We start from the raw sequence: 17,677 nt of genomic DNA on the forward strand, positions 1-17,677 counted from the left end.
CCCAGCCTGCCGTTGAGGGGGGGCAAAAATGTTGGAGAGACAGCCTTGATGCTGTGCCAGCACTGCTCAGCAGTAGCCAAAACACTGGTGTGTTATCAACACCTTTCTAGCTACTGATGCAGAGCACAGCACTATGAGGGCTGCTATGGGGAGAATTAACTCCATCTCAGCCAGACCCAATACAATGAGTAAGGGCCTCCGCAGATGCTGACAAACCTGGACATTCTCCTGCAATGGTTATTTAGCTTTAAGACACTTAAGGCATCAAGATGACATTGTTTATCTACAAAATCATTTCCAGACATAAAAAAAAAAAAAACAACAGAGAAGAAACCAGCAGGGTAACAGATATTAGCCCTCACATCACTCAGGTGGCTCTTTTCATAAGGAGGGTCACCCTCCACTTTTCTGCTAGCAGAAAACCACAATTCAAAACCCAGATGCCTTTAAAATACTCTCAAATAGATAAATACATCACAACCTATGTAAACATGGGATCAACCTTTCACATTTGCTTTTGAAAATATTGTTTGTAATTCAAAGATATTTTTAATCTTGCTCTATCGAAGAAAAAAGGAAAGTGGGAAAGACTTTCCTCTGGAGTTTCACACACCGCAACTTTAAAGTAAGATCTTGTATGCAAGAGGAAAAAAAAGCACTTGTGATCAGCTCACTACATAATCTTTTCACCTTTTTTTCCCCTGACAACAATATTTAAAAAGATAATATAATCTTAAAATAGACTGAGAGGACTTCTGATTCACTGTCTACTAGTAAGTCTATATTAAAAAGTTCTAGCATTTTTTAAAAAGGGAATTTAGAATATATCTTGAATGATTTCCCCTGGTACTAGTGGTCACCAATTTATATCTATGAAAGAAATGTATTAATTGCCTGCACTTTTGGATAACTAAAAGAAAACCCACCAAAAGGTTATACTCTATGAATGCCTTCACATATATGATCTTAGAATAGAATAGTTCAGTTGGAAGGGATCTACAACAATCATCTAGTCCAACTGTAATCTTGAAAACAGCCTTAAATATAAAAAAAAACCAACCCTAAAGAAACTCCCCAAAACTAACACCCCACCACCCAAACATGTAACTGCTTCACCATCGAACTGGCAAAGCTCCATGGTTCAATTGGGTTTCTACTTTGGCCAGTCCTACATGGCTTCCAGAAGTCCTCAACAGACTCAGAGGAGTGTTTGCTCAGCACAGCCTGTTCCTCAAGTACAGTGGCTATGGACAACTTCCAACCCATCTTACCTGCGACTCCTAAATATTGCTCTGACTCGGGAGGAAAGCAACTCTCAGTTTGCATACTGGTTCAAATCACAGGAATCCACTGCAACATCCAGCTTCTGATATTATTACACATAGTAATATAGATTCCAAAATAAAAATCAACAAGTTGGTAATCATAGTCATGCTGCTGTTCCCTTGCAAAGCAATTTACAGTGCTCTTAACACCATAAATCTCCTGTAATATTTTAAGCCTGTAACAGAAATCTGACTAATCAAAAACACTTGTTATAATCAAAAGCACCTTTGTGATGGAAAAACAGCAGCACACTCCATCAGTAAGATACTTATTAAAAAAATATAATTAGGTACACTGTTCTAGAATTGCATCCTGTATTTTGGAAACAGTGGCCAAACTGATATGCCACTACTAAACCATCTTCCCATCTGCCACGTAACTAAATTTATTTTTCATTTGTAACTATATTTACTAATTCAGGAGGTTTCCAAAACAGCAGTAAGAACTGACTTACATATGATTGATCCATTATTGTAATTTTAATCTAAAATAAGGTTATTTTGCAACATACCTATTGACTCAAATATGATTCAGTTTTACAGTGTGGTTAATATATGCAGTCTTTATTTCAACATGGCTCAGTCAAAATCACTCAGTAGCTATTTGAAAACAAATATGTGCTACTGTCACAAGAACGTTAAAACAACTTACAAATATCTTTGACATGGGAAGGTGGAATAAACACCATATAAGTTGACATAACAGAAATAAGAGGCACAATATTTAAAATGACATCTTAATTTATAGTTTCTAGAATGAAGTGTCAAATGTACTCTCTTGGTTTCATTTTAAAATTAAAAAAATACGAAACAGCCAACCAGCAACTGAACAAAGGAAAAAAGGATTACATTTACTGATTAGTATTTCAACTTAGCTTCTCCTGCAATTTTTCCTAATCACTTCAATAATATTAAGTATTTTCTCCAGTCATGCCTGCAAAATGAATTAGGTTCAATTACATTTCATAAATTAAACAAATTAATTGGATATTCTTAAAAATAGTCATCATTTTGAATCGAACTATTCATGACATTGCTTAATAGTTACAGCATGCAGCTTCTACAATACTGTAGAAACTTCTACAATACTAAGCAACGCATGGAGAAAACACATTAAAAATAAAATATAAAATTTTGAAAAACTGAAGCAACTGCACTTCCCAATAATAAATATAACTAACATCTGTTGCAGAAACTGCTTGGCACTTGTACAGTTTTGTGAAGGATTTTTGTTGTAGATAATTTTTCTATAATTCCTATTACGCACCACTCAGACATTTTCTTTAATTATACTCCAAGGGGTCCTTTCATATCCATTAAAGAAAGGCAACTTGTTGTCTAAAAGAATGCATACATACTTCTAAATTTCAACTGTGATTCATTTGTCTTGTGACACATAAAAAAGTAAAGCAATACCTATATTTAATGGACTTAGCTCTGCAAAAATGTCTAATAAAACTCAATGCTCAACATTTTGTTAAAGCTTTAAAAATGCTCTTTTTGAACTAATAAATGGTTCTATGATGATTCAGCATTTTATTTTCTTTCATTTCACACTTCAATAATGAGGGCAAAACCACAGCAAAGCCTTTAGGAAAGCAAGAAATTTCTATTTCAACATCGGCAAAATTGACCAAGTAAGGCTCCTGCTTTGAATTCACAGCAAATACAGGACATAATTTTTTCAGGGACAAAATACCAGTAACAACTTTGTGACATTCTCCTTCATTTCTTTTTTGTAATTTTGTTTTCCACTATTCTTAAGTAAAGAATTTCAAAGACATACACTGAGCTCGATACAAGTTTTTTTTTTTGAAAATATGCATAAGCTGTGCGCATTTAACAAAATTCTTGTATTCAGCATTTCATACAGACTCAAAGTAGCAAGACTTGTTTGCTATGAAAATACACTAAAAGATTTTTTTTTATGAAGAGCATGCAGTAGAAACATATTTAAATGCTACTGTAAGCACATAAAGATCTATTCCTCTACTGAGATATCAAGCAATCAGTAATGATGCAGAGGGATAAGGAGAAAATGAGGGTACTGTCAATAAAAGAGAAGAAATGCTAACTCTAAATACACAAAAGATTCAGTACAGGCCCAAAAGTCTATCCACATGGGCTCAACTGCAAAATGGAGAGTTAAGTCTATAATTTGCTGTAAAGCAAACTGGCTGGCATATATCACATGGCATAAAGACATTGTTCCTCTCCTGTATTCACTATTCTCATGAAACCGGAGAAGGAACGTTTCTTAAATGAGATTTATAATCAAAATCTTCAATTAACTTTAAACCCAATTTGGAGGCTTTAAAAAGGAAAGAAGTAGTAAAATAATAAAGGCTTAAAAATACTTAAATCATGTGTAAAAAGCATTTCCATTAATGGAAATTGTAATCTGCATTGCTCTATGAAAAAAGTAAAATCAAAACACCTTGGGTATATTTGGATGAATAAAATGAAACCAGTTGTGTCTCAGGACTGTCATTTTTCTAAGTGGAAGGCTTAGGAATACATGCTTTGCTTTTACACTGCACAATAAACTAGAAGAAACTTATAAACTGATATATTAAAATCTATATTACATTTCTTTTAAATATTCATTACTTCTTCCTAAATCCGATTTTAGGTGAACAAGACCTAGAACTTGTAGATTCTATCCCTGCATCATTTCAGTTTACCTTTTTATGTAACGATATACTAAATCCAAATTCCTTATTTCAGGGTGGGTTTTTTTTGGTTTGGTTTTTGTTTTGGGGGTTTTTTTTTTCTTTCTTAAGCACAGATTCTTGGAGGAAAGGACCAATAATTGAATAAAACATTTTACAGTATAGCTTACATGATTCTCACTCTCTTCCTCTGATATTAAAAATGTCACTATACCCTAGTCACATTTACATTTCTCCTTAACACATAATAAGCTTAACATTTTATCCTCTATTTCTTTTTGCTAACTAGAGGCATAAATAGCAATAAAACAATACAGAATGTACAAAAAACTATACTGTACAAATAGCAGTTATCCTACGGATCAATACGTTTTGCATTGAATTAAATTGACATTCTTCAGAAAGATCATCTTTTTGACAAAAGCACATCTAAGAAAGCAACAATTTTAAATACAAAGCAGCAACACAGTAAGATGCTAAAACAGTTTTGAATCTGCCATAGTAAAAAACACCACTCACGGAACAAACAGGAGATTTCACGTACAATCTTTAATGGGAAGAGTCCTTTAAATGACATTTATGAACAGAATGATACAATCAAAGATTAATTTCTTCCTACAACTTTAGAAGAATAAGTGGAGCTTCTCATGAAGAATCGGTAACTTTCAGCATTTCCTCAAAGGTAGGTGACATGATAGGAATGTAGGTAAGAAGAATTTTTCAGAAACTTAAGAGCAAAAGGTACACTGAATAGAACAATTATATAGTTTACTATGTGATAGCTACAAATTAGACAATGACATTACTCCTTAAAATAAGAAAATCAGAACAGGTTAAGGATTTCAGAACAGGAATTGCAACTTTGCCCTCACATCAGTACGTAACAGCTAAGAAAAAAGCTTTTACATAAAAGACTACCCATGGCTGAAATCTATTGGTTTAAGCAGTTGCAAAGAATGGAGTAATGGGATAGTGCAAGATTAAAACTAATAGCAAATAAAACCCCAAGCAAAACAAAAAATCACTGTCCCAGCAGCTTTTGATAAGAGTAGTTTAAAAACATCTTTTCTTCCTTAAGCAAAATATGGTGAAAGCAGGAGAACTGTGTTTGTATCCAAGTATTACTTGTCTGTTTTCCAGAACAACTAAGTCTGTATAGAGTGCATCGGACTAAGTTCTTAGGGGCTGGGACTGTTCTTGGTCTGTGTACTTACAGCAAAGAGTAACTGAGGCCAGTCCTTAACTAGGATGTCAGGGTAATATGTAATACTGGGTCAGTGGTGTGCAGATAGTAAATACAAACAGGCAAGATGCTGCCACGTTAACATACCTCTTGTACGGAGCGAGCTGCTGGCTTGTCTTGATGATTGGCCAGTATTAAAAACGGCAAAGTACATAACTGTGGGTGCTGGAGAGCAGAATGCAGTTCATTCCTAGCAGTTTCTAGATCATCTTCAGAGGAGGCACTGTCTAATACAAATATTACCCCTTGGGATCCTTGGTAGTAACGACTCCAATATTTCCTGATATTGTCAGTCCCTTTCAAGACAATAATAAGAACTAATTAAAACAAGTATAGTTAAATAGATTTAACACTTGTATTTGAAAATAACCCTTCTACTTAGAACAATCAAAGCAATGGACTAAATTTTCTCTCCTAAATATACATCATTGAAAGAATAAAAAGGAAAAAAGCAACCATAAATCCAACACACACACAAACGTCAAACTAATGTTTAAATAAGGAAGGAATTTGACTCAATGCAGTTCTTCATCCCTGAAAGTTTCTGCTCCATTAATAAGTACTGGCAGAACTACTATGCTCCCAGTGCCACCTAGCCTAACCCCATACCTTCTCACTGAAATATTTTGGTATTAATATATAAACCTTTGCCCATTCTTTTTTCCTTAGCCCTGCAGCTCCTTTCATAACCTGTAGCTTCTGTTATGGCAGTTGCTCATTTCTGAGCATGATAAGGTCTTCCAGTTCATCTCCAAACTATCAGGCAAACACTTCATAACTGGAAAAAAAGTGTCAGGAAGGTCTATTAAAGTTGTAATTAGACACTTAATGAGGAGAATGGTGATACAATAGTGAGTTGAACAGTGACAACATGCAAAGGCATTCATTTCAACTACTTTTGCTCTGTCAACCACACTAAGGATTCTGGAAGAGCCCAACAGCAGACACATGAGTGACTATACAGGCTTATGTGCCACAGTAATTTTTAGGACACAGTTCAGCAGCACTCAGCCATCTCAACAGAAGCCAAGCAATAAGGTTATCTATAGAAAGCTTTTGTCTTCCCTGGAGAGCAGCATATGTTTGTAACACTGAGGTAGGAAAAAAAAATTGTATTTGACAGCTGTCAAAACTATCTAAACTAAGATTTGGGTATGGGCTATTCTTTGTCTGTCTGAATCTGGCACTACACTCATGGGGACTAACACTAAAAAGTGAACAGCAGCAGCAATACTTTAGTAGAAAGCTTGACATGTCTGCAAGACAGTGGTTCGCAGAAATGTGCTGAAAGTATCTTTTACAGACACTATTCTTACTTTGAGATAGAGAGAAGTGAACTTTAATGTAGACATAGATACCAAGTGCTGATAATAATAAAACTCCATTTTTTTGTGAAACAAAACAACTACACAAAAGTTCTGACCAAAATGTAGGCACAAAATGAGAATTTAATGCAACATAATTACTATAACATTGATATGATACTTAAAATATTCACTTAATTTGTACACTGTGCAACAGAAAAGACAGCCACTAAACAAAGGTGAAGAAATCAATATCTAAGAAGGAATTTACACCATACACTTTAGGCATCCAACTCAGAGTATTCAAATCTTGCTACATGAAGTTACTCCCTTCTCTGTACCAGCCACACTAGAACCTTAATTAGCCAATTTAGGTGGCTAATGAATGTTGTGAACACACACATCTTCCTATAGAGGATATTGAAGTCAGACCTGAACAGTGTTTTCCTGCAAGAGATCTAAAGAGATGGTTAAAGGTAAACGGTCATGGGATTTAGTCAAGACCTTGCTTAATTTCTCTATTAATTTAATCAGACTCATAAAGTAACAACACACAAATAGGATAGGTGTTTCATTTATTTTATCAACTTCTGAAGATCAACATTACTTATACAGAAGAGGGATTGCACTGAAAGCTAATTCTATGTTTCTGTACCACCATAATATCTATCGATTGTACTTGTAAAGAATTTCATAGCATCTGTTAGATGTCCCAGTCTTTCCAAACAGCTGTGTATGTCAGAACCAAGTAGAGCAAGTTGCCAGAGGGACACTATTTACATAGCCACACACAGCAGTGTTGCAGGCTTCTGAAGTATCACATTACTTTAAAAACTGGTAGAGAATAATTTTCAATGAACTGAAAGGCCAACGCCATGATCAGTTCTTTGAAGGTCTTTTTTTTTTTTCCCCTAGCAATATAACTTCTGTCTTATCTACTCTAAACTTCAGCCAGCTACTTTTCAACCACATGTCGCTGCCAGACCCTGAGTCTTATCTCTGTAACTGTACTATTTCTAAGGAGAAAAATTGTGTGGTGAAATGCAGAGCATTTGACCTCTTGTATCCAGGCACATGGAAGAAAGCAGCACATGGATCCCTACATGAGATACTGGAGCCAGAAAAGCAGTATGCTGATTTGTTGACCTTATGGCCCTGTCTTTTTGGTTCAGGTTCTTTAGCTGGTGAACTTTGTTTCTCCACATTGACTGTCCCAAAAGAAACACCACCAAAGCATAGTAGTCCTTTTCTCTCCAGCCCTGGCCGGTCACCATGGCATAGTTCTAAGAACCACCTAATAATGCCCAACAAAACTTGGTATTTCCTTCAAGATTTTCCATTAGAATAGTGACCTGCTCTGAACTTGCTTATGCTTCAATTCTGATGAAATCACAGCCTGAGGTTTAAGAATAAAAAAAATTTGTACTAAGCAGACAAGAAAGAAGACTGAGAAAGTCTGTACCTTGGGGTGCCATTTTAACTCATTTTTCTGACAAATGCACTTGAAAAGTAATTCTTGGCATCAATAAGCTATCAGCAACTGGAAATCACAATTTCTACAAGACAAATAAGCTTATATTCTTTTGCCTTAACTCTTCATATCCAGGGAGCACAACCTGTTCTCAGCTTCTTTCTCCAGAGCATTAGGTAGTATGTTTTGGTGCTATCCTGGGCAGGAAACACTGGCTTGTGAATAATGATCCAGCCATCGCACTTCACGGTATGACAAATTTAGTCTTACAGAACAAGCAGTTGTTTTTAAAGGTGTAGTTTAGCATAGACTATTCTATGAATTAATCTTTTCCTCTATTCCAAAGGTTTCTAAGACAGGGAAATTCAAAGTCCAAGTTCTCCGACAATCCAGAATGTAATGTGCATCCATTAAACATCCTCAGGTTCTCAGAGACTACCGAAATGAAACCAGAAATTTATCTGGTACCCAAAATGTCCTATCAAACAATAGTAACACGAGATAAGCATTTAGGTTTGTCAGCCTAATACCATGTGTTGCTCTAACAGCTTTGCAGGCACATGGCTGTTTCCTAAATCGCTTCATGCCTAAATTAAGTTTAAAAAAACCCCCAAACAACAAAAATACCCCCAAACCACTCAGGTAAAAATCCCCAAAGCATCAGAAAAACATAACAACAATTCACATTAGACCTAGGGAACATGTTATACAAGGGGTTCACTAAAATGTGACATTCAGTGTAGTATTTTTGTAGTATTTTGCTCAGAGACAGGCAAGAGCCATGACTCGTGCCCAGGCATACAATTTGTTTCCCTCAGCAACAAATCCACAGGAGCCAAAAGTCATGTGATATGACTAAAACATTCCATTTACAAATAAATTGGGAAAAAAACCCCTAAACAACCAACCAACCCACCACAACACAATCATGCTACTTATTAGAAAAGATAGTATTCAGTCATCAAACATAGGTTTGACTTACTTTATAAAAGGAAAAAACAACCTCTCTTCTAATAGAAAAACTATGAGGTGCTGTAATTAAAAACCCCAGTCATTCAGCATTACTACAGGGCAGGTTAATTCAACTAACTGTTCAAAATTTTAAAAAGTTTTCATTTGTAATTTTTTAAATATCAAATAAAGAAATTCTTTTTGATTATCAGCCAAGGGTATAGTGTTTCCATATTAATACAGTTTATTATTTTTATCAGTGCCAATAAATACCCTCTCGAATGCCCCTTGGAAGCTGGGGGGAAGAGTTTGAGAGTTATGTGCAGTTTAATACACATCCAAAACAGGTTGCACTCCTGTAAATATTATGCAAAATGCAGAGCTGCAAATCTTCCTTTTAACTATGAATACTTCTGTTTACATCTTCATTCACAGCAGTCTGAGGCTACCTTCAATTCCCTCCTTTTCAGTACTTAAAGGAGAACAGAACACAGCATTACAGGAAAAAATTCACTGAAAGCAATTTAAAGGCATCAAATTTGTTAGTTGTCAAACTTGCAGCAAGTCTCCATCGAGAGCACAACAAATGTCACACAGCCCTTGCTTTAAGATAGTCTAGCCTGTGCATGAAAGCTCTTATTCACCTCAAAACAGAAGGAGGAATACATCACAGCTCCAGAGAAGTTATATTCTCAATCCAGGGAAGAACTTTTTTTCCTTCCCACCAAAAATAGTTAACCTGGGGCCATGAAAGACTGCAGGATGCAACCAGTTTTTCTACCACTTCAAGTATAACATCCACTCACCTGAAATAAAGACACCCACCTATTTTGAAGGTTATATAGTTGATAAAAAGTTACATAGTTAATTCCTCTACTGATATTAAACAGACAGTTTATAACTAGCAAAAAGATTAAAAGATGACAAGGAATATGTCAACTACACCACAAAAATCTTCTTGCCTGAAAGACTGCCCCATTGGTGGGGGAGTAAGAAGGAAGGGAAGGGAAAAAACCCAACAACTCTTGTATGTTCTTGCAAAATTTTTAAATATACTCTACCCCCTCCCTGAAAAACCTTATAAAAAGGCTTTTGAAATAACTGTTTCTAAATCTATGTAGGATTTAAAACTTCACTTTCCATCACTTCCTCACAAGGAAAACTGCCATGTTCTCTTAGGTAATCAGGAAGATGCTTGAAATTTTAACACATTTTTAAGAGATCTGGCTGCTTCTTATCTATCTCAGACATAGTTTCTGTTTAGATCTCCCAGTAATCCCCTTGAAGAAATACAGCATATGGATTTTTGATTTTTTACATGAGCTATTTTTCAACCTGTTTTCTCCTTTTTATTACAAATAAAGTCATAAATCCTTTCTAAGATAGGCACTTTGTATGTACATGCAATTTGTCCACATTGACAGACACATCCACACACAGATACAGAAGTTTCTCGCAGGTGTAATGTCAGTCACCCTTCAATAGCTATTTTGTATTGCTACTGCTTATTGCTAAGCAGCAATACGGATGCTAAGCCAAAACCTTCCTCAAGGTTCAAAAGTTCCAGGACTTTTGCTTCCTAGGGTTTAAGACCAAGAGATCACAGTCTGCTTTCTCCAGCTTTTCAGGCACTGTACTCCTGCAATCATACACAAAGCATGGCAGCAGGGAATTGGCAGGGTTTTTTCCCTCAAGGAGGAACATTTTGAGATTGCTAGATCAGCTATATTCACTGCAGCAATTCAACAACACTGAACAAACAGCATAAAAGAAACAACCCCAAAAATGCTGAGGAATTCTCCCTTTATCTTCAATATATACAAAAAACAGAAATATGCATAATTTATTGTGCTTATTTCTACTTTTCTTATCAAACTGAAATTTATGGAAACCATCTCTGTCATCTCTTGTCTTCCTTCCAGGCTTCCCCAGTGAGATTAATCTTGAAGTCAAGCCTTCAGTATTTTCCCTATTTCAGATATTTAAAACTGTTAGAACAACATTTAGGTTGCAAGCACTTGGAAGTTTTAAAAACACCATATTTACACTTGCCTGCAAAAAGTCAGTTTGATCTACTTCAGCATGTGCATTACGCTACCATCTTAAAATAAAACACGCAATTTGAAACAAAAATCTCCTGTTCTAGTCAGGACCATGAAGTTAATTAAAAGTTCATAAAAGTTCCTAAAAAATCTTACAGATTATTTTAAAAGGAAGATAAGAAAATATGTGCCCTGCAATATGCTCTAAGAGTTATTTAAGTCTGAAGCTTTAATAGTTTGCAGTAGGTGGCACACCACACTAAACTGGACTTTATGTATGACAGCCATTCTCAAAATCACTTCTTTTTTTTTTTTTTTTTAATTTTTAAAGGCACAAACACACAGCAAATGGTTGGCAACAAGAAAATCACCTACCAGTTTCCTTTCTACCTATTACCCCATCTCTGCCCTCCCTCCACCTCTGCTGAAGGACAGCTGGGATCTCAGAAGAGCAGCATAGCTCCCCAGGCTGACAACTGCTGTGAGCACCCAGCAAGGCTCAGATGTACCTTCTGAGCTGCAGTCACACACCTTTGGTAACACTGCAGGTAATCTCAAATAAAGCTCAAAACACTCCTTATGCATCTATCTCTATGATGGCACTTAAGACTAGTAGACATACCACAGCTGTGTTAGTTCTGTCTGTCTAGCCCTTCTGCTGACTGGCTCACTAAGTTTGAATCTGCTCTAGCCTTTGAAAGGATCAAAGCCATTTCTGCCTAGAATAAAAAATAAAAACTTGGGGGGGGGGAGTGTTCATAAAACGTAGGTATCTTTTCTGATGCTAAACTAGGCTGCTATACTCTACCCTTTGATTCAGCCTGAAGAAAATGGAGTTGTAAGTGCAACAGGAGACAGAGAATTTTTAGCAAACCAAAGTTTCTACTTTTCTCTCCACAAAACATCCCATCAACAAAAAAGCAGCCCCCCGCCCCACAAAAAAATGTAACTAGGAATTTTTGTGTTTTGCTTATCCTATTGTACATAGCTTTGATAGGTGTTGCTTACATGGCTCCTACTTGTTTTGAATAAGATAGGCAACAGATTGTCTATTCACACCATAAAAAGCTAATTGTAGAAAAAGAATGTTTTCAAAGAACAGTGGAAAGATGGCTACTGCTGAATCCTTATCTGAGCTTCCTCAGGAGTAAAGTTAAGATCTGTAAGCAGATGCAAATGATCTCTCTTATCTACGAAATGAGGAAATTATGTGACAGAGCCTGGGCTTAGGCACCATTTGAACAGCAGACTGAGCATGATTGATAGCAAACAGATCTAGCTTTAATGCTTTCGGAAGCTGAATATCTCTCTGCGACTCATAGCTTGGACAGCTCATCAGGGTCATCTAAAAATTTCATCTGCTAAGACATTCTGTAAACTGTTAGATGCAGCTATGTTGCAGATGGCATTGCATGCACTCCACAACCAGATTTTGTAGAGGTGTCAACTGTCTTTTAGTCAAATACAGTACAGAGATTTTATTGCTTTGTGTTAGTACGTCCCTGTGAGGATGACTTAGGCTGGCATTTACTTGTGGGATCAGTTTTCTGAAGACTAACTAGATGAAATTTTAGCTGCTCTGCCAGGCTATGTTGCTAGAAGGGTGTTCAGTACTCCCCTCCTTCTCCACAGAACAAAGGAAGAGGGTGGTTTTCCCATGACTATTCAAATATTAAATTGAATTAATAGCTCAACATCATCTTCTCCCTCCTCCCTCATTTTTTCACAAGGCAGATAGTACCTGACAACTGTTGCCATCTTCTCCAAGGGTTCATATTTTCCATTCAATTTGGATCGCACAACAGTGTGACTTCCCCTCCTACTCTCAATTCTTTTGCTCTTTAGTTCCAAATTAAGGCAAAATACACATGCTTTGTTTAACCAATCCTATTTAAAGTTATTTTTTCTCAAGCTCTCATCTCACCTAGACAATTAATTTAGCTGGCCTAAGAGTGTGAATTTATTACTTTGGTAATGAAGCTTAAGGAGGAACAACAGTGGGGAGGACAGTTCTGATCTCTCTTTTTCCTGGGCATGCTCAACCAGCTGGAAACTCAAGCATCCCCGATATTTACCACTCTGCTCTTGCTAAGCACTTAACACATTTTGTCTTAAATGAAATTTCAAAGATGACTACACAACATTTTGATTCTCTATGCTTGTGAAAAAGGCCTTTGGGTGGATTACAAAAATGTAACACAAACGTATGACAATATATTTTAGTACATAAAACAGAGAAAGTTACTAAACCCTATAACATGTTGTTAGTATTTTTACTGGCATCTCACCAGTAGTTTCTAAGTCTGCATTTACAAGATAGCAAACTAAATTATGAAATAGACTTATTCTAAAAAAACCAACTGTAAATTATTAGTGGGCCTCTAGAATGGGCCTATAATCTTGATTTAGGCCTGAATAAGTATCCACATCACAACTGCCACCATGACTTCACATTCTGTTTTGACAGCATTACAACAGCAAATGACTGAATAAATACACTGAATAAAATGGTGGTTTCAGGCACTGTGTCTCCAGGCTGATAAGATGCTTGTTAGAACCAAAGCAGCAGCTTCCTATTGCCTTTGCACCCTCATTATCTGTCTTCAGATTAAACCTCAGCATCCCAAACTTCTATCAGCAAAATGCTGTTAGAAACTTCTGAACAACAAATGTTATCATCTGCCTTATTTTTCCAGTCTTTCCCCATTCTCCTGTATGTTCATTGTACACAATTTCATCCTTAGTTCCCACCAGAGATTGCTGCATCGTAACAGGAAATCATCAAATCTGTAATTTCTTTCTATACCATTACTCAACTGAGTTGCATAATATAGAGAGATATTTCAAGTTATACTGGTAAGAGTACATAGCGCACTGCACATCTTCACAGTAATCTAAATTATATGCATTATTTTATAGACTAAATTTTTGGAAGAAAATATGTGGGGTTTTTTTAGTTTCTCAGGGAGCAGGAAGGGATTCTTGGAATATCAAAATAGAAACTTAGAGAACAGGCAGTTCAACTTGATCAGTAAATAAAGCAAGAGCTCCTTTTCAAGTAATTCAAGCAGGACTATGTTTGATTTGAAAGCTATATATAGCTTACCTGAGCTAGTGCTCATAAGTAAAAGCTTATACGTACAATAAACACAAGGAACACACTTCCCTGAGCTGCCACATAAGCCATACTAAAATTATAGCCCAGTTTGTATTTCTGTATGACTTAACTTCTGCAATCAAAGAAATGACATTAAGGAGATATACCAGATACTTATCAGCCTTCTGCTCCTCCTGCTTTTTACTTTTTGTTCTTTCTAGCCAGCATTTGTTCAATTTTTCTCAACTTTATCTGCTGTGGTGAAACATGGGTTTTAAATTCCAGCCACACTGGAATTTTTAAATTTATCATTTTTAAATTTAAAACAACTAACACTTTCGTATCATGAGATTTAGACACTGCATATTTTCATAATCAAATGAATATACCTCCAAGTTCTTTCACATTCAAGATGGCATTCTGGAATGGCACTGCTTTTATGCTAAAACCTAAAAAGAGAAATAAAGAGTATTAGTAAATTTTTGTTAAGGAGGCCATTTGAAATCAAATGCATACATTCAGAAAAGACTACTTTTTTTCACCAAGAACCAGGATTTTGCATGTGAAATTCTGTTTCAATATGATGTTTAAAAATATCAGTTATAAGATGGGGGGAAAAAATAAATCAGTATGAGCAATAAAATTTGCAAAGATACTATTAAATAGCTGGCATACATTAAATTCAGCACAAAACTTCCATCCAGGCCATCTACCATTTGGTAAGGAGTTAGTATGGAATACACCTTTAGAAAATGATCTTTTAATGCATCTGGAACTAAAGTTTAGATTTCAGATTACCAGTAATATGAAGTGATCTTTCCGCAATTTTTAGGTGACGTAGAACACAATATGCAATTCGAATCACTGTTTTCTTACATTTAAACTTCACAGGTTTTGGTTACACCTACAGTATTAATCCTGTTTATAAATGTTATTAACAGAAAGATCCTTTTAACACCTGACTGGCATGTATTAAAATGGTTACAAGCACACTAGAAGCATCTATGAATCCTCTACTAGCCTATTATATGCTTAAAACTAAAAAACTTTAATAAAGTTTGATGTTTTCCCTTAATTGGAAATTCAGAAAGCCAAGAGAAAGGGAATATGAAAGGCTTCCAGCAATCCCTCAATATACTACTGTCGTGGTTTAACCCCAGCCAGCAACTAAACACCACGCAGCCGCTCACTCACTCCCCCACACCCAGTGGGATGGGGGAGAAAAATCGGGAAAAGAAGCAAAACCCACGGGTTGAGATAAGAACAGTTTAATAGAACAGAAAAGAAACTAATAATGGTAATGATAACACTAATAAATAGACAACAGCAATAATGAAAGGATTGGAATGTACAAATGATGCGCAGTGCAATTGCTCACCACCTGCCGACCGACACCCAGCTAGTCCCCCAGCGGCGATTCCCCGCCCCCACTTCCCAGTTCCTATACTAGATGGGACGTCACATGGTATGGAATACCCTGTTGGCCACTTTGGGTCAGCTGCCCTGGCTGTGTCCTGTGCCAACTTCTTGTGCCCCTCCAGCTTTCTCGCTGGCTGGGCATGAGAAGCTGAAAAATCCTTGACATTAGTCTAAACACTACTTAGCAACAACTGAAAACATCAGTGTTATCAACATCCTTCACATACTGAACTCAAAACATAGCACCGTACCAGCTACTAGGAAGACAGATAACTCTATCCCAGCTGAAACCAGGACAGTGTCCACCCCTTATTCTATACCATTAACGTCATGCTCAGTTCCCATACCTTTAGTTACATCCTGGTCAATCATCATCACCTTTCCATCCCTTTAAGACATATGAACAATGATATATATATATATATATGTATATATGTATACACACAGAGAGATATCATTCCTTTAGTTTACGGGTTATGTTCATAAAATGTTTGTTGAGTTCATTTAGTTCCCGACTCTGGGCTCCATCTGTCATACCAGTCTTTCTGGGCAGGAGGGATGGTGCAAAGTCCTCTCAGTTGGTAGAGCAGGATCGGGCTTCAGTGCAGTGTGACGAGCAGGTGACATTGGACGCAGCAGGAGGATGGTGTGCACCGTTGGATTGTTGCATGCTGGAGTCAGTTCTGGTTCCATCACTACTGCGCTTCGCTCAGTTTTATCACAGTTTTTTCTTGCTTGATCTAAGTGATTCTTACTATAGTACTATGGATATAGCATATAACAATTATAGTAATGATAACATACAGCAGCAGGGTTATATAGCAACTAATATCATACAGGTAAATTCTGGCTATTCTCACCTAAAATCAAAACCCCTTGAGGCACACATCGGACTTCCCCATCTTTTCGCATCACCCACCAAGTGCACCCAGGCCCTTGAGCAAAAGCAATCCCACGAATGGGTTTACCTTTGCCTGAGGCAGGAGTAACCCAGACTGTCTTCCCTAACATATTTTTTGTGTGCACTACAGGGACTTTATCCCCTTCTACAGTACATAAAAATTCTGACTGGGCAGGACCACCCCGATTGACAGATCCTCTGGTGTTGACTAACCAGGTGGCTTTTGCTAAATGTGTATCCCAATGTTTGAAAGTTCCACCCCCCATTGCTCTCAATGTACTCTTTAACAGTCCATTGTATCGCTCAATTTTCCCAGAGGCTGGTGTATGATAGGGGATGTGATACACCCACTCAGTGCCATGCTCTTTGGCCCAGGTGTCTATGAGGTTGTTTTGGAAATGAGTCCCGTTGTCTGACTCAATTCTTTCTGGGGTGCCGTGTTGCCATAAAACTTTCTCTTCAAGGCCCAGGATAGTGTTCTGGGCAGTGGCATGGGACACAGAATATGTTTCCAGCCACCCGTTGGTTGCTTCCACCACTGTAAGCACATGGCGCTTGCCTTGGTGAGTTTGTGGGAGTGTGATATAGTCAATCTGCCAGGCTTCCCCAAATTTATATTTCAGCCATCACCCTCCCTACCACAGGGGCTTTAACCCCTTGGCTTGCTTAATTGCAGCACATGTTTCACATTCATGGATCACTTGTGCAATAGTATCCATGGTCAAGTCCACCCCTCGATCACGAGCCCATCTATATGTTGCATCTCTTCCCTGATGGCCTGAAGCATCATGGGCCCACAGAGCCATAAATAGCTCACCCTTATGTTGCCAGTCCAGGTCCACCTGAGCCACTTCAATCTTGGCAGCCTGATCCACCTGTTGGTTGTTTTGATGTTCTTCAGTGGCCCGACTCTTGGGTACGTGAGCATCTACATGACATACTTTTACAACCGGATTCTCTAGCCGTGAAGCAATATCTTGCCACAGTGTGGCAGCCCAAATGGGTTTACCTGTGCTGCCAGTTGCTCTGCTTCCATTGCTGTAGCCACCCCCACAGGGCATTTGCCACCATCCATGACTCAGTATAGAGATAGAGCACTGGCCATTTCTCTCTTTCAGCAATGTCTAATGCTAAATGGATGGCTTTCACCTCTGCAAACTGACTCGATTCACCTTCTCCTTCAGCAGTTTCTGCAACTTGTCGTGTAGGACTCCATACAGCAGCCTTCCACCTCCGATGCTTTCCCACAATG

General features: G+C 37.3%; 1 protein-coding gene across 3 annotated transcripts in view; it reads right to left on the reverse strand.

The window, feature by feature from the left end:
* Window positions 1-17,677, reverse strand: part of LOC121232410 (ADP-ribosylation factor-like protein 15) — a 272,332-nt gene that overhangs the window by 132,471 nt on the left and 122,184 nt on the right. For all 3 annotated transcript variants that reach the window (XM_041121602.1, XM_041121601.1, XM_041121600.1), the window contains exons 3-4: window positions 14,495-14,554; window positions 5,328-5,536 (exon numbers count right to left, since the gene is read on the reverse strand). In XM_041121602.1, the coding sequence (XP_040977536.1) occupies window positions 5,328-5,536; window positions 14,495-14,554 (269 nt within the window). The remainder of the gene's footprint in view (window positions 1-5,327; window positions 5,537-14,494; window positions 14,555-17,677) is intronic.

The sequence above is a fragment of the Aquila chrysaetos genome (assembly GCF_900496995.4).
Source record: "Aquila chrysaetos chrysaetos chromosome W unlocalized genomic scaffold, bAquChr1.4 W_unloc_3, whole genome shotgun sequence".
NCBI classification, from domain to species: domain Eukaryota; kingdom Metazoa; phylum Chordata; class Aves; order Accipitriformes; family Accipitridae; genus Aquila; species Aquila chrysaetos.